General features: G+C 41.0%; 1 protein-coding gene across 7 annotated transcripts in view; it reads left to right on the top strand.

Annotated features, from left to right (window-relative positions):
• Nucleotides 1-20,523, top strand: part of depdc5 (DEP domain containing 5, GATOR1 subcomplex subunit) — a 248,093-nt gene that overhangs the window by 60,840 nt on the left and 166,730 nt on the right. For 6 of the 7 annotated variants that reach the window (XM_088311264.1, XM_088311269.1, XM_088311266.1 and 3 more), the window contains 7 exons: nt 11,232-11,301; nt 17,337-17,415; nt 19,777-19,838; nt 19,931-20,000; nt 20,069-20,141; nt 20,220-20,323; nt 20,406-20,480. The exons of the other annotated variant lie outside the window; for it this stretch is intronic. In XM_088311264.1, coding sequence (XP_088167390.1) covers nt 11,232-11,301; nt 17,337-17,415; nt 19,777-19,838; nt 19,931-20,000; nt 20,069-20,141; nt 20,220-20,323; nt 20,406-20,480 — 533 coding nt within the window. The remainder of the gene's footprint in view (nt 1-11,231; nt 11,302-17,336; nt 17,416-19,776; nt 19,839-19,930; nt 20,001-20,068; nt 20,142-20,219; nt 20,324-20,405; nt 20,481-20,523) is intronic. 7 annotated transcript variants of the gene reach the window in all.

Below are 20,523 nucleotides of genomic sequence, written 5' to 3'. Positions count from 1 at the left end.
TGTCATCTTTGGAGGATGTGGTCTGCCTGGCTACCTGTATGTCGCCACTCCTCCTCAGTTCTTGAAGGAAGTTCTCCCAAGTATTGGTGAATTGAAGGGTGAATTGTTGAGAATCCAAGAGGAAAATGGAACACGACGGTGAGAGCAGAGGTTCTGGCTTCAACTGTAGATGAAAAGGAAGTAATTGCATTTGACTTTTGTAAGAAAAGTGGACATACCTTGCCCAAGTGTAGAAAGTTCATGAAGGAGGAGGTTCAAGAAAAAATATGCTTCGTCAAAGAAAATAAGTTGTGTTTTGGTTGTCTCAACCCTGGCCACAATTCCAAGAAATGTAGCAATAAAAGCGAGTGTGATATGTGCTACAAACGGCACCCAACTTGCCTTCACAAGGACAGAGCCAGGTGGGACACGAAGCTAACACAAGCCAAAGAGAAGCAAAGTCAAGAGGAACCTAAATTTACGCCTCCTGAAAGAACAACCACAGTTGCTATCACACATTATTATTATTATTATTATTATTATTATTATCACCAACTTTTGTTGGTGAGATTGGCACAATTACCTCTGCAATAATTCCGGTCTGGCTCTCATCTACAACCTGCCAGAAGAAGAAGTCCTGGTGTATGCGCTGCTAGATTCTCAGAGAAATTCAACCTTTATTCTCAGTGAAGTTGCTAACAAATTGAAAGCCAGTTAAGACCAGATAAAGCTCAAGCTCACCACAATGACGACAACTTCGACAGTTGATGCACAACAGGTAAACAATTTGTCCGTGGCTACTACTCAAGAAAGATCTCCCTACGGCCATCGTATACTAGGGAGTTTATCCCAGCAAACAGAGATCACATCCACACAAATGAGAATGCAAAACCCTGGTCCCACCTAGAACTCCTTCAGCAAAAGATTGCACCTCTTCTGGACTGTGAAGTAGGCCTGCTAATTGGGTACAACTGCTCACAAGCACTTCTGCCTGTTGTATCTGGCAAAGTAAACCAGCCCTATGCACAACGTACAGATTTAGGGTGGAGCATTGTGGGATGTGGAAGTCCCTATGTGGACTACAGACATGCCATTGGAACAAGTCATCATATGGAAGTGAGACAAGTGACACCAAATGTGGAGTCTTTTACCAGCCTCCGCACAAAAGTGCACTACGTCAAACAGATTTGAAGCTAAAGAAGTGACAGCTACGGAAATGGTCAAGGTCCTCGAGTCCAACTTCTCAGAAATAGCGAAGGAAGATAATCCCATCTCACAAGATGACCTAAATTTATTGTCATAGCTAAAAGAGAACAATATACAGAACAAGAATGGTCACCACGAGAAGCCCTTGCCCTTCAGAGAGTAACGACCAGAACTACTAAACAATAAGATCAGCGCGATACACTGTCTGAAGTGTCTTGGAAGGAGAAGCAAAGATGACCCTGGACTTTACAAAATTTACGTGGGCCACACTGAGACAAAAAAAGAAGTCATTTTTAGACAATCTAAAGAAGTTTCCAGACTGGCCAAGAGCTGTAAAGGCAATCGCAAGATTACAACGAAAGGTCAAAGCACAAAGGTCTGCAGCAACGGACCAATGAAAATACGAGAATCGAAGAAAGGAGAGAAGCGGAACTTGCTATCATTAAGCTTGTTCAAAAAGAAGCATTCCCATCTGAGATCGAAAGACTCCTGCAAGGACAGAAGCTTACTCAAACCAAAGGAAGTAAGGTGATGAAGTTAAGCCCCTTCCTGGATGAAGATTGGATACTCAGGGTGGGAGAACGTCTAGATAAAGCTACGTTACACCCTCACAAAAACATCCAACAATACTTCCACAGAAGTCAAATATAACTACTCTTCAAGCACCATCATGGCCCATCGGGCCCTGAACCATTAACCCCAAACCACATTCTAACGATGAAGTCAACAATTATTCTACCCCCACCTGGAGAATTCGTCAAGCAATATCTCTACCTACAAAAGAGGTGGCACCGAGTACAGTATTTGGCTAATGAGTTTTGGAAAAGATGGCGAAAAGAATATCTTCTCAACCTGCAACAAAGACAAAAGTGGTGTAAAACCAGAAGGAACTCTAAAGTAAATGACGTGGTTCTCCTTCAAGATGAACAAACACTACACAACAAATGGAAACTAGCAAGAGTCACTGAATTCTACCCAGGGCAAGATGGTAGGGTCAGAAAGCTAAAGCTACTGGTTTGCCACACCTCATATGATAGTAAAGGGAAAACAACAACTTGTACAGTATATCTGGAGAGACCCATACACAAGGTGGTCAATTTGATAGAAGCAGACTAGAAAATTATTATGAGTCAATATAATACTTAACTGTTAAGAACCTACCTTTGGAAATTGCTATATTATAGTACATTCATAAGAAATTCCACAATATTTTGTTTGTGTAATTTGATGGGAGTGTAAATGTAGCCATAATTGGGTATGGATATCATTTATTTGTTCATTTTCAGTCATTTATAATTGATTATATGCATAGTTAATTTATGCAGTTAAGTAATTTACATATGAGTATTTGCATTTAATTATATACATAGTATCGCATTGTTTGGAGGACACGCCCTTGCCTTCCGTTCCCTTTAAATACTTCCTGGTTTTGGCCCCACACGTGCAAAGACGATCAACTGGTTTGACCCTGCGGTCACTTCAGTCAACATTTATTAAGAATAGAGACAAGGAGGTCAAGTGATCACCTCAACAATTCACCCTTCAATTCCCTCTTTTGCGTACAGCCAACGAGGTAGTTTTTCATTTGTATATTGTTTTCAATATGTGACATTGTTAGTTACTTTGTTTTTTATGAATTTAACTTGTCTCAATTGTATTATTTATGTACAGTTTTCACGGTGTGATGGAATAAGAGGCCTTTATTAAACCCGTAATCCAAAAGAAAACCATTTGTTTGTCGTGCCTGCGGAGGGAGTTACAACCTGACCTTGATCAAGATGTGCTGTCGAATTTTAGACCCATTTCAAGATTGCATTTTTCTCTAAAATTCTGGAAAAGGGGGTGCACATGCAGTTAATATTGTTCTTGGATAAACACAATGTCATGGAGGTTTTCCAGTCAGGTATCAAGAAAATGCATAGCACATGTCAACACTGTTACGAGTGTTAAATGATATTCTTCTAGCTCGATGTATGCCTTGTCTTGTTAGATCTAACGGCAGCGTTTGACACAGTGTACAACACTATTCTTCTGGCTCGTTTACAGCATCAGGTGGGCATTAGTGGTAGCAAAAGAATTTTTTAGATCCTATTTGACTGACAGGACCTTTTTGTGTTTGCCTCGGTTGCTCTGAGTCCCGCTTTAGCGAATGGTGTTTGAGGTACTGTTTTGGGGCCCTTGCTATTTTCATTATACTTGCTGCCACTAGGTTCCATCCTACGAAAACATCCAAACCTTCTATTGCTTTGAGGATGACAGTCAAGATCTATGTCCCGCTGAGCAAAAAAGTCGCTTTCTCCTTGAGACCACTTCTGTCCTGTGTTGTGGAAATCAAAATCTGGATGTCACTTAATATCTTGAATTTCAACAAAAGGGTGGCGGAAGTTATGGTGTTGGGTCCCAGTGGCCCTTCTACTTTAAACCCTGTTGATCTAGGCCCCCTGGCATGTTATCTAAAGCTAACAGTCTCGAACCTGGCTTTTGATTTGGACAGTAATTTTAAATTGGACCAGCAAATCAGTGCTGTTGTTCGATCCAACTTCTTTCATCTTAGGCACCTCGCAAAAGTAAAGCCCTTTCTTTCCCAGCAGCACTTGGCAACAGCATTCCATGCCTTCGTTACATCTAGGCTAGATAATAGTATGCACTTTATTTTGTAGTCAGCCAGTCCTCCCTCACGCACCTCCAACTGGTGCAAAATGCTGCTGCTCCTCTTTTATTACCTGCCAATTTATATTACTCCATATGGAAGGCGCTTTGTTACAGCTCCATCTGTAGTGAAATGCGCTATAAAAATAAAATTGTATTTTATTGTATTGTATTAACTGGAGCTCGGAAGATGGATCACATAACCCCAATCTTGCCCCCTCTACACTGGCTCCCAGTTCACTTTAGAGTTTGATTTAAGATACTTTTATTCTGTACTTATCAAGCACATTATTGGACCACGTTTTCCCTTGCCAGGACGCGGGTCACCGAGGCCCCGGTCTGGAGCCAGGCCTGTAGGTGGGGCTCGTTGGCGAACGCCTGGTGGCCGGGCCTGCACCCATGGTGCACAGCCCGAAAAGGCAATGTGGGTCGCTCTTCCCATGGGCTCGCCACTTGGGAGGGGCCAAAGGGGTTCAGTGCTATGTGAGAGGGCAAGAGGCAGGGACCTTGGCGCTCTGATCAGACAGAAACCATTTCTTGGGACATGTCACCTCTCTGGCATGGAAGGAGCCTGAGCTGATGTACGAGGCAGAGAAGTTCTGACTAGACATAGTCAGGTTCACCTCCACACACAACCTGGGCTCTGGTACCAGTCCACTCGAGAGGGATTGGACAGTCTTACACTCAGGAGTTGCCCAAGGTAAGAGACGCCAAGCAGGTGTGGGCATACCTATCGCCCCCCGGCTTGGCACCTGTACATTGGGGTTCACTCAGGTGGACGAGAGGGTAGCCTCTCTCTGCCTCAAGGTAAGGGGACGGGAACTGACTGTTGTCTGTGCCTATTTACCAAACAGTAGTTCCGGATAACCACCCTTTTTGGAGTCTTTGAGGGTGTTGTGGAGAGCGCTCCCCCTGGAGACTCCCTCGTTCTGCTAGGGGACTTCAATGCTCATGTGGGTAATGACAGTGAGACCTGGAAGGGCGTGATTGGGAGGAACGCCCCCCCCAAATCTGAACCTGAGTGGTGTTCATTCACTGGACTTCTGTGCTCAAGGTGGATTGTCCATTAATGAACACAATGTTCAAACATAAGGGTGTCCATATATGCACTTGGCACCAGGACACCCAAGGCTGCAGTTCAACTTTGTAGTTGTGTCGTATTTGCGGCCGCGTGTTTTGGATACTCAGGTGAAGAGAGGGGCAGAGATGTCAACTGATCACCACCGGGTGGTCAGTTGGCTCCAATGGTGGGGGAAGATGCCGGTCCAACCCAACAGACCTAAACGTATTGTGAGGGTCTGATGGGAACGCTTGGCAGAATCCCCGATCAGAAAGAGTTTCAACTCCCACCTCCGGCAGAACTTTGCCCACGTAAAATTTGGAAAGAGACCTGTACGGTTGGGCACCTTTTATATCAGTGTGGGGGTGAAACGATGTTCTCTGCGTTGCTGGACGAAAATTGGAGGAGTAAACACGTTCCCTAATTTTTGCCATTGGAAATGAATGGGGAATTTTGGGGAAAAATTAGTTTTTGTGGCACCAAATTTGGAAAGAGACCCATACAGTTGGGTACCTTTTATATCAGTGTGGGGGTGAAACGATGGTCGCGGCGTTGCTGGATAAAAATTGGAGAAGTAAACGCATTCCCAAACTTTTGCGATTAGAAATGAATGGGGAATATTAGTGGAAAATTTGGTTGAAAATTTGCAAAGAGACCCATATGGCTGGGTACCTTTTAAGTCAGTGTGGGGGTGAAACGATGCTCTCGGCATTGCTGGATGAAAATTGGCGAAGTTAGAGATAAAAAATGAATAAGAATCGCTGTCAATGGGAAATCCCATTGGTAATGAATGGGGTTTTAGTGGCGGTGAAAAATGTAAAACGGTGAAAAACATGAAAAGTGGTAGCACTGTAGACATGAATGACCTGATTTGAATGAGGATATACAGGAATGTGTTGAATGACCTCAATGTCCAAAATTTCAAACTGGAAGCATGTGAATGTGAGGGGGGGGCTGTTAAAGTAAATCCAAGATAAACCCCATCAAGGGTATGTTGAATGAGCTAATGTTTCGAATGGAGGTAAAGGGCGGGGGGGGTGAATTGAAGCCTGCATTGCGCGAATTTTACGAATTATTTGAAGTCGTAACGGTTAAAATCGGTTGAAAAATGGGGAAGAAGTAGCGTGTCGAAGAAGTGCAATTGGGAATGGATGAATTTTTGAAGGGTGAATGAGGTGAAGGTGTGAGAGGGGATACGGGAATGTGAAATGAATTACTTGAATGTGTTAAATATCAAATATGAAGCTTTTAATAGTGAAATCTTCATTGGAAATGAATAAAATTTTGGGGGGGAATAAAGTGAAATGGTGATTCATGGGGGATAGGTGAAGACATGAAAAATTGAAGCACGCAAGGCGTGCATATTTGGAATAGATTGAAGTTGGAACGGTGAAAATCGGATGAAAAATGTGGAAGTAGTTGCACGCCAAAGAAGTGCAATTGAGAATGGATGAATTTATGAAACGTGAATGAGGTGATTGCGTGAAAGGGGATACTGGAATGTGAAATGAATGACCTGAATGGGTTAAATTTTAATTTTGAAGCATTTAATAGTGAATTGTTGAATTTCCCATTGGAAATGAATGGAATTTTTGGGGGTGAAGAAAGTGAAATGGTGTGAATTATGGGAAATAGGTGAAGACATAAAAAATTGAAGCACGCAAGGCGTGAATATTTGGAATAGATTGAAGTTGGAATAGTGAAAATCGGGGAAAAAGGGGAAGCTGTAGCGTGTCGAAGAAGTGCAATTGGGAATGTGTGAATGGATGAATTTTTGAAGGGTGAATGAGGTGAAGGTGTGAAAAGGGAATGATGGAACGTGAAATGAATGACCTGAATGGGTTAAATTTTAATTTTGAAGCATTTAATAGTGAAATGTTGAATCTCCCATTGGAAATGAATGGGTTTTGGGGGGTGAATAAAGTGAAATGGTGAATTATGGGAAATAAGAAGACGTGAAAAATGGAAGCACACATGGGATGGGTATTTGGGATAGATTGAAGTTGGAACAGTGAAAATTGGATGAAATATGTGGAAGCAGTGGCGTGCTGAAGAAGAGCAATCGGGAGTGGATGAATGGATTAATTTTTGAAGGGTGAATGAGGTAAAAGTGTGAAAGGAGATGCTGGAATGTGAAATGAATGACCTGAATGGGTTAAATTTTAATTTTGAAGCATTTAATAGTGAAATGTTGAGTCTCCCATTGGAAATGAATGTTTTTTTGGGGGTGAATAAAGTGAAATGGTGACTTATGGGGAATAGGCGAAGACATCAAAAATGGAAGCAGGCTTCGCATGAATTTTTGTAATAGAACGAAGTTGGAACGGTCAAAATCTGAGGAAAACTGTGGAAGTAGTTACGCGCCAAAAAAAGGCAGGGAATAAAATAGAAACTATAATAACGTCGAAAGGTGTTGAATAACATATGTGTGAAGGCCTCATAGGGCTGGGCGATAAACCGAAAATTTACCGTTACCGAAATGTATGACAGTGACCGACAGAATTTTGCCCTTGTCGGTAAATTCGGTGTCTAAAAAAAAAGAAGAAAAATAAGTCTTTTCTGTCTGCGGCGATGTTCATGCCTCTTTAAGACGGCTACAGCGCATCTAGTCACGTGACTCATGCGCTGTAGAAGAATGTAAACAGAAGACGCGTTCGTTGCTGGCGATTCAAATCCTAAAGCGGCCGACACGGCTGCAGACGAAGTAACGTTAGTTGAAATTGTTCCTGTCTCGCTTGTCCCGAAAAGAAATTCGACATCTGTCGTTTGGAAATGTTTTGGTTTCCTTAAAGACGATGTTTGAGCAAAAGAACATGAACTACAAAGTGCGTCGTAAGCACCTGAAACTGCGCGTCCAACCTTTTCTTTTTCACCACCCACAACACAACCATGCTGTTGACTTGGAGCTTGTACTAAAAGTTCAAAGTGAGAAGCAAAGTTCGTCAAGTGACAACAGCCCATAACGGAGGCGACACCATACGAGAGAACGTCTCAGAGGTGGACACGATAGCCGAGCACATAGCTAAAGATTTAGCTCCTCTGGTTACAGTGGAGCGCACAGGATTGAAACGCCTCATGAACGTAGCCGACAAGAGGTACGAAAATATTTGTCACAAACAGCACTTCCCGATATGGACAACATCAGGACGGGAGCGGAGACATGTCAAGCATTTTGCATCTACATCCGACTTGTGGTCGAGTCGCAACATGGATCCCTGTTTGAGCCTGAATGTGCACTACATAGACGACAAGTGGCGACCGCGCACCAGAGTACTCGAGACTGCACTTTTTCCTGATGAAGCACACGCGTTTATTTGGCATTGGCATTCCATTGACATTTTTTTCATTTTATTTAGCATTTTGTTTCCAGGCGACTAGCTCCTTTGCACACGGTATTATTTATATTGTTTACAAGATACCTTTACACAAATCTAGGCCTTTGCAAATGGCATTACAGCATCTCGGCACAATATATTTGCAGAAAAATATTTTGTGAGAGGTACCCTTTTTCTCCTGTTCCTTGTGACATTGTTCGTCATGCAAAGCAAGCTATTTGAAATGTTTATTCAAATGATTTTTGTACTTTTATTTTTCATTGAAAGTAATGTGTACCAGTTGGTCAATAAAAAAGCAGTTAATATGCATTTCCTGTATTTATTTTGATTTTGGTCCTCAGGGGGAATTTATCGAGCATTTATCGTCATCGAGGTAAAAGTGCCCAATTTATCGCGATATTGATTTTAGGTCATATCGCCCAGCCCACTTAAAGGGGCATGAACATCGCCGCAGACAGACTTTTCTTCTTTTTTTTTTTTTAATTTACCAACTTGGGCAAAATGATGTCAGTCATTGTAATACATTTCGGTAACTGTAAATCTTCGGTTTATCGCCCAGCCCTAATGTTGAATGATAGTGAATGATGTTGAATGACACTAAATGGAAATGAACACGAATAAATTGATTGAGATAATATAATGTAAAATGGTGAATAACGTGAAAGCATGGACACATTTGGTCAATTTAAAAAAAAAAAAATGAAGTTCCTCAGTCAGGACTCGAACCAACAACCTGCTGGGTGGGAAACGAGTGCTTAACCTCTTAACCACACAAGCATGTACAAGTGCAAGTTTAGAATCCGCCTTTACACAATAATAGAACTGGGAAAGCCTTGAATGAATTGGGAAAGATATCTTTGAAACATGATTACAGTCAATGAAGTGAAGAATGTGAGAGAGGAAAAAGTAATGTGAAATTACTGAAACAAATGTTTTGAATTTCTAACTGAAACCATGTACACGTGTGTTGAATGAGCGAATGTTTCATATGGAGGTGAAGGGGGGGGTAATTCAAGGGGGGGGGGGTCGGGGGGGGCTAAATGGAAGCCTGCATGGCGTGAATTTTTGGAATTGATTAAAGTTGGAACGGTGAAAATCGGATGAACAATGTGGAAGCTGGGGCGCGTCGAAGAAAGGGGCGGGGGTGGGGGTGGCTATTACCTTAAATCTGAGATAAACCCCACCAAGGGTAAGTTGAATGTGCTAATGTTTCAAATGGAGGTGAAGGGGGGGGGTAATTTAAGGGGCGGGGACTAGGGGGCGGTAAATTGAAGCCTGCATGGCATGAATTTTACGAATTGATTGAAGTCGGAAAAGTGAAAATCGAATGAAAAATGGGAAAGCAGTAGCGTCTCGAAGAAGTGCAATTTGGAAAGGATGATTGCATTAATTTTTGAAGGGTGAATGAGGTGAAGGTGTGAGAGGGAATACGGGAATGTGAAATGAATGTCTTGAATGTGTTCAATATCAAATATCAAGCATAGTGCAATGTTGAATCTCCCATTGGAAAAGAATGAAATTTTTGGGAGTGAATAAAGTGAAATGATGAAATATGGGTAATAGGTGAAGACATGAAAAATGGAAGCACGCAAGGCGAGACTATTTGGAATAGAGTGAAGTTGGAACGGTGAGAATCGGATGAAATATGTGGAAGCAGTTGCGTGCCAAAGAAGTGCAATTGGGAATGGATGAATGGATGAATTTATGAAACGTGAATAGAGTGAATAAAGTGAAAAGTGTGTAATGAATGACTGGAACGTCTTGAATTTGAAACTGGAGGCATGTAAATGTGAAATGTTAAATGTCCCATTGGGAATGAATGGAATTTTTGGGGGTGAATAAAGTGAAATGGTTAATTATGCATAATAGGTGAATACATGAAAAATGGAAGCCTGGAAGGCATTAATCTTTGGAAGAGATTAAAGGTGGAACGGTTAGAATTGGATGAAAAATGTGAAAGTAGTTGCACGCCGAAGAAGTGCAATTGGGAATGGATGAATTTATGAAATGTGAATGAGATGAAAGTGTGCAAGGGGATACTGGAATGTGAAATGAATGACCTGAATGGGTTAAATTTTAATTTTGAAGCATTTATTAGTGGAATGTTGAATCTCCCATTGGAAATGAAAGGGATTTCTGGGGGTGAAGAAAGTGAAATGATGACTACGCATACACACAGACTGTTGGGTTTAAATGCCCTGACGCCTTTTTTAGACTGAAATAAATTATAAAGGTGACTGATCTCACCAGGAAAAAAAGCAGGCATTGTTGTTCATTTTTTACCGGTCGGCCGGGAGAGAGAGCTAGGAGAGAGCCATCTTGCTCCTTTCAGCTCCGTGCACCCTCTGCTCTAGCCCCTCCCTGCAGCCTTTTTATTAAAGCTTGAAGCAAACTCAAAACTTAGCAGACAATGGGGGCCTGTTTCCAGGAAGACAGGAAAACATAAATAACTCATCAACAGGAGACAGGCGCCCAGCTGACAAAGGTGGTCTGCTTTAGACTAAACTTAATTACCCGAAGACAGGAGAGTAACTGACAATGATGGTCTGTTTTAGACTAAACTAATTATCAGAGACTCCAGTCGGCAGGAAACCACAACTCACCATGAAAGCAAGGAAATAGATACTTATTAGACAACAGAAGCAAAAATGTGTGTGTGTGCAAACATTAAAGTAGTGTATAAAAACATGATTAGAAATACACAAACTGATTACATAAGGTTACTTAAGGTCAATGTGATCCTCAGCCCATCTTAGACACACACACACACACACACCCCCACACACCCGCACCCCCACCCACACACACACACACGCACACACTTTAACTCATCAAACTAGTACCACAATGTGTCTCTGAGTGTGAGGTCCTTTAAGAGCTGCTTGCAACTGTTGTTCTTATTACTTTCATAAATTCAGATTATTTCACTCACTTTATGGTTTTCTTTTTTTTAATGGGGAGCGTACTAACATTTTTTTCAAATTTTTTTTTTGGTGTGCTAGATCCCAGGCCAGTGAACTGTGGGTGAAGGGAAAGAAAGTTACCTGTGGATACATCAGTGAAGACACCAGGGTAAGACGGAGGCTTTATTGCGGCCTTAACTGGCTACATTGTGCAAACTGAATAAATGGATGGAATGGCCATTATTATGTAATTTTTACATCTCCACTGATTACTATTTTCAATACCAGTCAGTTTAAAAAAAAGAAAACTTCTTTAGTGCCAGCCAGTTTACAGCATTTCAACCAATGTTTCCTCTCTGTTCTTGTACGCAATTTTACACTGCTCTCACCCTGGCAGCAAATGTGTACCACACTTTAAAAAAATTCAAACCTGAGTAACCCTTGTGCACAATTTACTCTCATCTTTAACAGATATGGAGCATGCTTTTCATGAATATTCCCAATAACCTAAATCTTGTCTTTGGTGCTTTGCAGCATTACTCGTTTATTGCTGCTGTGACATGCACAGCTATACACAGACTTTATTCGTTTGAAAAGTACAGCTACCAACAGACTTTATTACGTCCATTTAGTTCCAGATAGTGGAGAGAAATAATCACGTTAGGTTAGATTGCTATTAGGGGTTGAGCAAAAATAGCTGGCAGATAATTGCGATGTGTTTGACCGTATATCAGTTGGAGACGTGCCACTGTCCGAAATTTGCGCTGTCTACTTGACACCTCACACTCCGCACAGTTGAAGTACATTTTCATGGTGTACGTATGAAGTGTCAATGGCCAACGTTATCGTTCAATTCACAAGTTCATGCTTCTCAACTCTGCCTCCCATCATCTATGCATGAGCCATAAATGAGAACACTTGGGCTGGCTCAGTCCAGGGCCATAGCTAGTCATTTCAATGACCAAGGCAAACATTGTCTGCGGGTGCATGTGCTTGCATTCGATCGTGTGCTTGTATAGCGCTTTCTACCTATGTTACTCAATGCGCTTCACACTATTACCTCACCTCCCAACTGATGACATGCCATCAGGAGCAACTGGCGGTTCAGTATCTTGCTCAAGAATACTTCGACACGGTTACAATGGCCAGGAATCGAACCCACAACCTCTTGGTAGGGAAACTACTACTCTACCACTGAGCCACGCCGCCCCGTATCTGGTCAATCGCGGGAGATTGGCTGGTTGACAAGGGGGCAAAAAAGGCCGGGCAACCCTGATGGATATTGTCTTTGAGAAACTTCTCAGATTTATATATATATATATATATATATATATATATATATAGATATATATTTATATATATGTGTATATATATGTGTGTATATATGTATATGTACATATGTATATTTATATGTATATGTGTATATGTATTTATATGTATATGTGTATATATGTGTGTGTAAATATATATATAGATATATATATATATAGATATAGATCTATATATATAGATATATATATATATAGATTTATATATATAGATATAGATATATATAGATATAGATATAGATATAGATATAGATATAGATATATATATATATATATATATATATATATATATAGATAGATAGATATAGAGATATATATATAGATATAGATATAGATATATATAGATAGATAGATATAGAGATATATAGATATATATACCGTATTTTACACGGCCATACGACGCGCTGCCTCAAAGGGCGCCACACCAGTTGAGGGTGCTATTTCCGTCTTTAATGCATATACTTGGCGCTAGCTCGGCTGCTCACGCTAGTTCGTTCGCGCTAGCGAACCTAGCTCGTTCGCGCTAGCTCGTTTGCGCTAGCTAGTTCGCGCTAGCTCGTTCGCGCCAGCTCACCAGGACTCAATCGCTGCCAGAGGTATCACCCCATTTCAATGACAGATGTCATGAAACTATTAGGAATCACTGTCAATAACAATGACACTAACCAATAAAAGGTGTCTTGGCAATAGTCTACTAGACAACATCAGGGGAGGTACTTCACTGGTCACCACACTCCTTAGAGTCACGGTTTCAAATCAAAACCAAAAAAAAACTCAGCATTCAAGCAAACAATGAAACAAAGAAATAAGATTAACACAAAACATGTATCTCTCAAGCCATCTATATACCCAAAAGAGATTATAGCAATGGCTTCTTGGGCGCCACTCAGACTCAGCCAATCACATGGCAGTTTAGAGAGATGTGCTGTTGTGCTTTGGGCTTTTTGCAGTCTGTTGTCTAAACATGGGACGTTTCTTGCTTGCAATAACATAAATGATAAGACAGACTACAACTTTGTGGACAGCTGCCCTTTTGTCCAGCTTTCTCCGGCCGGCGTGCGTGGCAGTTAAGCCGAAGAGGAGCACCTTCCGCACGGGCACATATATATACATATATATATATTTATGTGTATATATATATATATTTGTGTATATATATATATATATATATTTATGTGTATATATATATATATATATTTATGTGTATATATATATATATATATTTATGTGTATATATATATATATATATATATTTATGTGTATATATATATTTATGTGTATATATATATATATTTATGTGTATATATATTTATGTGTATATATATATATATATTTATGTGTATATATATTTATGTGTATATATATATTTATGTGTATATATATATATTTATGTGTATATATATATATTTATGTGTATATATATATTTATGTGTATATATATATTTATGTGTATATATATATTTATGTGTATATATATATTTATATGCATATATATATTTATATGCATGTGTATATGTATCTATTCATATGTATATATGTATATGTATCTATATATGTATATATGTATATGTATCTATATATGTATATATGTATATGTATCTATTTATGTATATATATATATCTATATATAAATATATACACATCTTTATGTATATGTATATATGTATGTGTATATGTGTATATGTATATGTGTATATGTATATGTATATGTGTATATGTATATTTATGTATGTATGTGTATTTGTATGTGTATATGTATATGTATATGTGTATATGTATGTGTATATGTATATATGTATATGTATATATATGTATTTGTATATATGTATATGTATGTATATATATGTTTATGTATGTATATGTATATATATGTATATATATGTATATGTATATATATGTCTATGTATATACAGTAAATCCCCGGTTATCGCGGTTAATGGGGACCGAGACCACCCACGAAAACTGAAAATCCGCGAAGTAGCGGCGCACCTTCAAAAATGCTTAAAAAAAAAGTGCGAAGTAGCGCCGTACCTTCAAAAATGCTTAAAAAAACTAAAAAAAAATATATATATATATATATATATATATATATATATATATATATGTATATATATATATACGGGTAGAGAGAGAGAGAGAGTGAAATTCATATTATAACAAAAAAACCAAATTATTATTAAAACATATTATTTTTTTATTCCCCAGCCATTCTTTTTGTATTTATTTAATTACTCCGACTTTTACCTGCTGGTACGCCATCCGGTGTGCCCTGTGAAATGAAAGGTGGCATTCTTTATTTATTTATTTATTTATTCATTTATTCATTCATAACTGACAGCCTCGCGCTCGGCTCGTGCCCGGGCAGAAGAGGTGCTCCAATTCGGCTTAACTGTGACGCACGCCCGCCCTCCTCCTCCGGAGCTTCCATTCGGTTAGACTTAGGGCCGCTTGGCACCGCTCGTGCCCGGGGGAAGGTGCTCCTATTCGGCTTAACTGTGACACACGCCCGCCCTCCTCCCCCGGAGCTTCCATTCGGTTAAACTTAGGGGCCGCTTGGAACCGCCCGTGCCCGGGGAAGGTGCTCCTCTTCGGCTTACTGTGACGCGAGCATGCCCTCCTCCTCCGGACCTTCCATTCGGTTAAACTTAGGGGCCGCTTGGCACCGCCCGTGCCCGGGGAAGGTGCTCCTCTACGGCTTAACTGCCACGCACGCCGGCCGGAGCTCTGGTACGGTCCAAACCGCGCGAAACGTCCCACCAATCGTGTCCGGGGGAACGTGCTCTTCTTCGTCCACTCTCTTCTTCGTCCACTCTCCTCTTCGGCGCTCGCCGGCCGTCTAACCGCTCCAGCGCCCCCTCGTGCCGCTCGGCGAAACTACAATGCCCCCGAATATTTTTTAGACCCGCGAAGCACTGAACCCGCGAAAGGTGAACCGCGAAGTAGCGGGGTTTCACTGTATATGTATATGTATGTATATGTATATGTATGCATATGTATGTATATGTATTGTTACGACCAGCTCTGCTAGGGAAGGAGGGAAGTAACATAACCCAAGCTGTTAAATGGTGTGGAAAGAGTTTACAATTTATTTTTAGTAAAGCAAGGAGGTAGGTTCTAAACAAAGGATCTTAATCAACCAGTATTAACAAATGAGTACAAATAACAAAAGCGAGTGTCTCAAGAATTCACAAAAGTCCAAACAAGAGACACAACGAGCGCAAGCGAGGCGAACTGAACTGTAAAGTTCCAGCCGCCCTGAGCAGCTGGACCGAGGTCCTTTTATTGGTCCCAGCTGCACAGGTGGAGCTAGTCGATGGGGACGTCCATGTGTAACGAGCAGGCAAGCAGTCCACCAATAGGGAACGAGCGGGAAAGCAGTCCAGAGATGAGGCACAAGTCCATTGATTTACAAACGAAAGGGTGGAAGAGTTACTGCAATACACGAAGGCGTGGCCTTGTAGGTGGGCCCTAGCCCAGGGCCGTAACAGTATATATATGTATATTTATATATATGTATATATATATATAAATATATGTATGTGTATGTATATATGTATGTGTATATATGTGTATATATATATATAAATATATGTATGTGTATGTATATATGTATGTGTATATATGTGTGTGTATCTTTGTATGTGTATATATATTTGTATGTGTATATATATATGTATGTGTATATATATATGTATGTGTATGTATATATGTATGTGTATGTATATATGTATGTGTATGTATATATGTATGTGTATATATATGTATGTGTATATATATGTATGTGTATATATATGTATGTGTATATATGTGTATATATATGTATGTGTATATATGTATATATGTGTGTGTATATATATGTGTGTATATATGTATGTGTGTATATATGTGTATATATATGTGTATATATATGTATATATATATATATATGTATTTATATATATATATATATATATATGTATATGTATATATATATATATATATATATATATATATATATATAAAATTCGCAAGCATATGTAGCACCCCTCGACGAACAAAAAAGTCCATTGCAGCCATAGTCTTAAGTGTACAGGAAGTAGTCATGAATTTTTGAATGTCTAATTTTGGCCCAATCTTGCACATTTAGATGGGTCATTATTTTGCACCCTAATTCCAAAGGGAATTCATTTGATTGATCTAAAATTTCAGCTGTACCACCTTAAGACCTGGGAAATACACTGGGACAAAAAAAAAAATAGCTCTCAAAATACTATATGACAGGGGCGAGGCTTCAAAGTTTGCGTTTAATAATTCTTTCGCCACAATGGACAAAAAGTCTTTATAACTCCAATGCACATGCTCCAAAAATATATGATATTATTCTGTTATACACAAAGCGCCACCTAGTGGTAAAAAAACACACAGAAAACCTCATGAAACTTCACAAACATCAGGCCTGGCAAAATCATGAATATTAATTTGTTGTGCAATTTTTTAAAAAATGGCTCGCTATCGCCCCCTAGAAACTTTAAAAAAAATCAACCCCAGATGTGTGTTTCACCTAGCTTTTTGAAAATCTGATGGAGTATGTAGAAGGCCAAGACCTACAAAAAAGACTCTTGGAGCCATATGCTAAATTGCATGGCCATTTTGAATTTAGTTCGAACATTGATGTGGCTTTGGCAACAAAAGCTGCTCGAACTTTAAATACCCAAAAATTCCTCTTAAAGATTCCTCACATTATTTCTTGTCAATATTTAACATTTCCAACTTGCCGGTATCCCAACGTTGCCCGCCTGCGAGGGCCCCTAATAGCTGCTTGCAGCTCTAGTTATGTTTTATTGAATTTAAGCACATTCAATAATTACAATCATTCTTTTTATTTCTTCTGATACAGGTTGTGTTCAGATCCACATCTGCGATGGTTTACATATTCATCCAAATGAGCTGTGAGATGTGGGAATTTGACATTTACGGTTAGTTGCTTAAATTTGCACCATAACCACGACAAAGAGCATTTTCAAACATAAGAGTCTACATATGTGCACTTGGCACCAGGACACCCTAGGCCTCAGTTTGATATTCGACTTTTGGTCGTGTGATCGAATTTGCGGCCGCATGTTCGATCACACTCAAGTGAAGAGAGGGGCGGAGCTCTCAACTGATGACCACCTGGTGGTGAGTTGGCTCCGATGGTGGGGGAAGATGCTAGTCCGAGCCCGCAGACCCAAATGTTTTGTGGGGGTCTGCTGGGAACGCCTGGCAGAATCCCCTGTCAGAAAGAGTCAACTCCCACCTCCGGCAGAACTTTGCCCACATACCAGGGGAGACAAGGGACTTTGAGTCTAAGTTGACCATGTTGCGTGCCTCCATTGTTGAGGCAGCCGATCGATGCTGTGGACGTAAGGTGGTTGGTTCCTGTCGTGGTGGCAATTCCTGAACCCGCTGGTGGACACTGGGGGTAAGGGATGCTGTCAGGCTGAAGAAGTAGTCCTATCGGGCTTTTTTGGCTTGTGGGACTCAGGAGGCAGCTGACAGGTACCGAATGGCCAAGCGGAATACGGCTTTGATCGTTGCTGAATCAAAAACTTGGACGTGGGAGGAGTTTGGTGAGGCCATAGAAAACCACTTACCGACGGCTTCGAGGAAATTCTGGTCCACCATCTGGCGTCTCAGGAGAGGAAAGCAGCAAACCATTAACGCTGTTTATAGTGGAGATGGGGTGCTGCTGACCTCGACTCGGGACGTTTTGACTCGGTGGGGAGAATACTTAGAAGTCCTCCTCAATTGCTCTGACACGCCTTCCATTGAAGAAGCAGAGCCTGAAGACTCCGTGGTATACTCACCTATCTCTGGGGTTGTCACTGAGGTGATTCCGCCCGGAGTTCCTAAAGGCTCTGGATGTTGTGGGGCTGTCATGGTTGACACGCCTCTACAACATTGCATGGACATCGGGGACAGTGCCTCTGGATTGGCAGACCGGGGTGGGGGTACCCTCTTTAAGAAGGGGGAACAGAGGGTGTGTTCCAATTAGAGGAATTTCACCTCTCAGCCTCCCTGGTAAGGTCTAGTAATGGAGAGGATGGTCTATCTGGAGGTCAAATCTCAGATTGAGGATTTTTCATCCTGACCGTGAAAGAGTGAACCAGCTCTAAACTCTTAGCAGGGTCCTGGAGGGTGCATGGGCGTTCGCCCAACCAGTTTACATGTGTTTTGTGGACTTGGTGAAGGTGTTCGACCGTTTCCCTCGGCGAGTTCTGTGGAGTGTGCTTCTGGAGTATGGGGATCCAAGCCCACTAATATGGGCTGTTCGGTACCTATACCACCAATGTCAGAGTTTGGTCCGCATTGCTGGCAGTAAGATTTGTTTCCAGTGAGGGTTGGAATCCGCCAAGGCTGTTCCATTCTGTTCATAATTTTTATGGACAGAATTTCTAGGCGCAGTTGATGCAATGAGTTCCTCTGGTTTGGAGGCCTCAGTATAGCATCCCTGTTTTTGCAAATTATGTAGTACTGTTGGCCTCTTTAAGCCATTATCTCCAACGATCACTGGAGCGGTTCGCAACTGAGTGATACGGTTGGGATTAAGATCAGCACCTCCAAATCCGAGACCATGATCCTCTGTCGGAAAAGGGTGGATTGCCCTCTTCGGGTCGGGGACGAGATCTTCCCCAAGTGGAGGAGTTCAAGTATCTTGGGGTCTTGCTCATGAGTGAGGGGGAGGATGGAGCGCAAGATCGACAGGCGGATTGGTACAGCAGACGCTGTATTGGTCTGTCGTGGTGAAGAAAGAGCTGAGCCAAAAGGCAAAGCTCCCGATTTACCGGTCGATCTACGTTCCTACCCTCTCCTATGGTCACAAGCTATGGGTCGTGACCAAAAGAAGTAGATCAAGGATACAAGCGGCCAAAATGAGTTTCCTCTGTCGGGTGTCTGGGCTATCACTTCAAGATTAGGTGAGAATCTCTGTCATTCAGGAGGGACTCAGAGTCGAGCCGCTGCTCCTCGTTGAGAGCAGCTATTTGAGGTGGCTCGGGCATTTGATTAGGATGCCACATGGACGCCTCCCTGGTGAGGTGTTCCGGGCATGTCACACCGGCAGGAGCCCCCGAGGACGACCCAGGACACGCTGGAGAGACTATGTCTCCCAGCTGGCCTGGTAAGAGCTGGAAGATGCGGCTGGGGAGCGAGATGTTTGGGTGTCCCTGCTGAAGCTGCTGCTTCCATGACCCGACCACAGATTAAGTGGCAAAAAATGGATGAATGGATGAATGGCATACACTTGACATGATTTTGTTTTTTTGTTTTGTTTTCACATCTCAGTATTTCACTTACAGGTGATTTATACTTTGAAAAAGCTGTGAATGGTTTCCTTTCTGACCTCTTTGGCAAGTGGAAGGTTTGTGAGTGATCTTTTGGTTTCGTCATTTTACATTTATAACCATTCTCTGGATAACATATTGCAAAGTCATTTCTTGATGTTTTAAATAGGAGAAAAACTGCAATCATGAAGTGACAGTTGTACTCTTTTCACGTACATTCTACAATGCCAAATCAAAAGGTGAGCCATGATCTTAATTTTCGTCGTCATTTCTTCAGCAATTGAATATGAGTAATCATCTTTTTCAGATGAATTTCCCGAGAATCTGAGAGCATCAATCCAGCAAGATCATGAAGGCCATTTTTATGAGGACTTCTACAGGTATTATTTACTTTGTTATTCAATTAAACGAGATGGCAGCAAAATAGGAATAAAAAGTATGTTTTCTTTTGCGATTAGAGTTGTGGCTCAGAATGAAAGGCGTGACGAGTGGACATCCTTATTAGTTACCGTCAAGAATCTCTTTATACAGTATCCTGTACTGGTGCGACTTAAAGAAGCAGGTACAACTTCTGGATTACTTTGGCTGGCACTTTATTTTGGCTGTTGTGCATTAATGCAGAATGTCCTTTTTTCTCATGGCAGATGGGTTTCCTCTTGGATCTAATTCAACTTCTGCTCAGGGAAACTACTTGGAAGCTATCAACCTTTCTTTTAATGGTTGGTACCCTAATTCATCCGTCCATCCATCTTCTGTACCGCT

This window comes from Idiotropiscis lumnitzeri, chromosome 12, assembly GCF_059441095.1.
Source record: "Idiotropiscis lumnitzeri isolate Australia: NSW breed Sydney's pygmy pipehorse chromosome 12, RoL_Ilum_1.0, whole genome shotgun sequence".
NCBI classification, from domain to species: domain Eukaryota; kingdom Metazoa; phylum Chordata; class Actinopteri; order Syngnathiformes; family Syngnathidae; genus Idiotropiscis; species Idiotropiscis lumnitzeri.
This window is presented reverse-complemented; position numbering and strand designations above follow the sequence as displayed.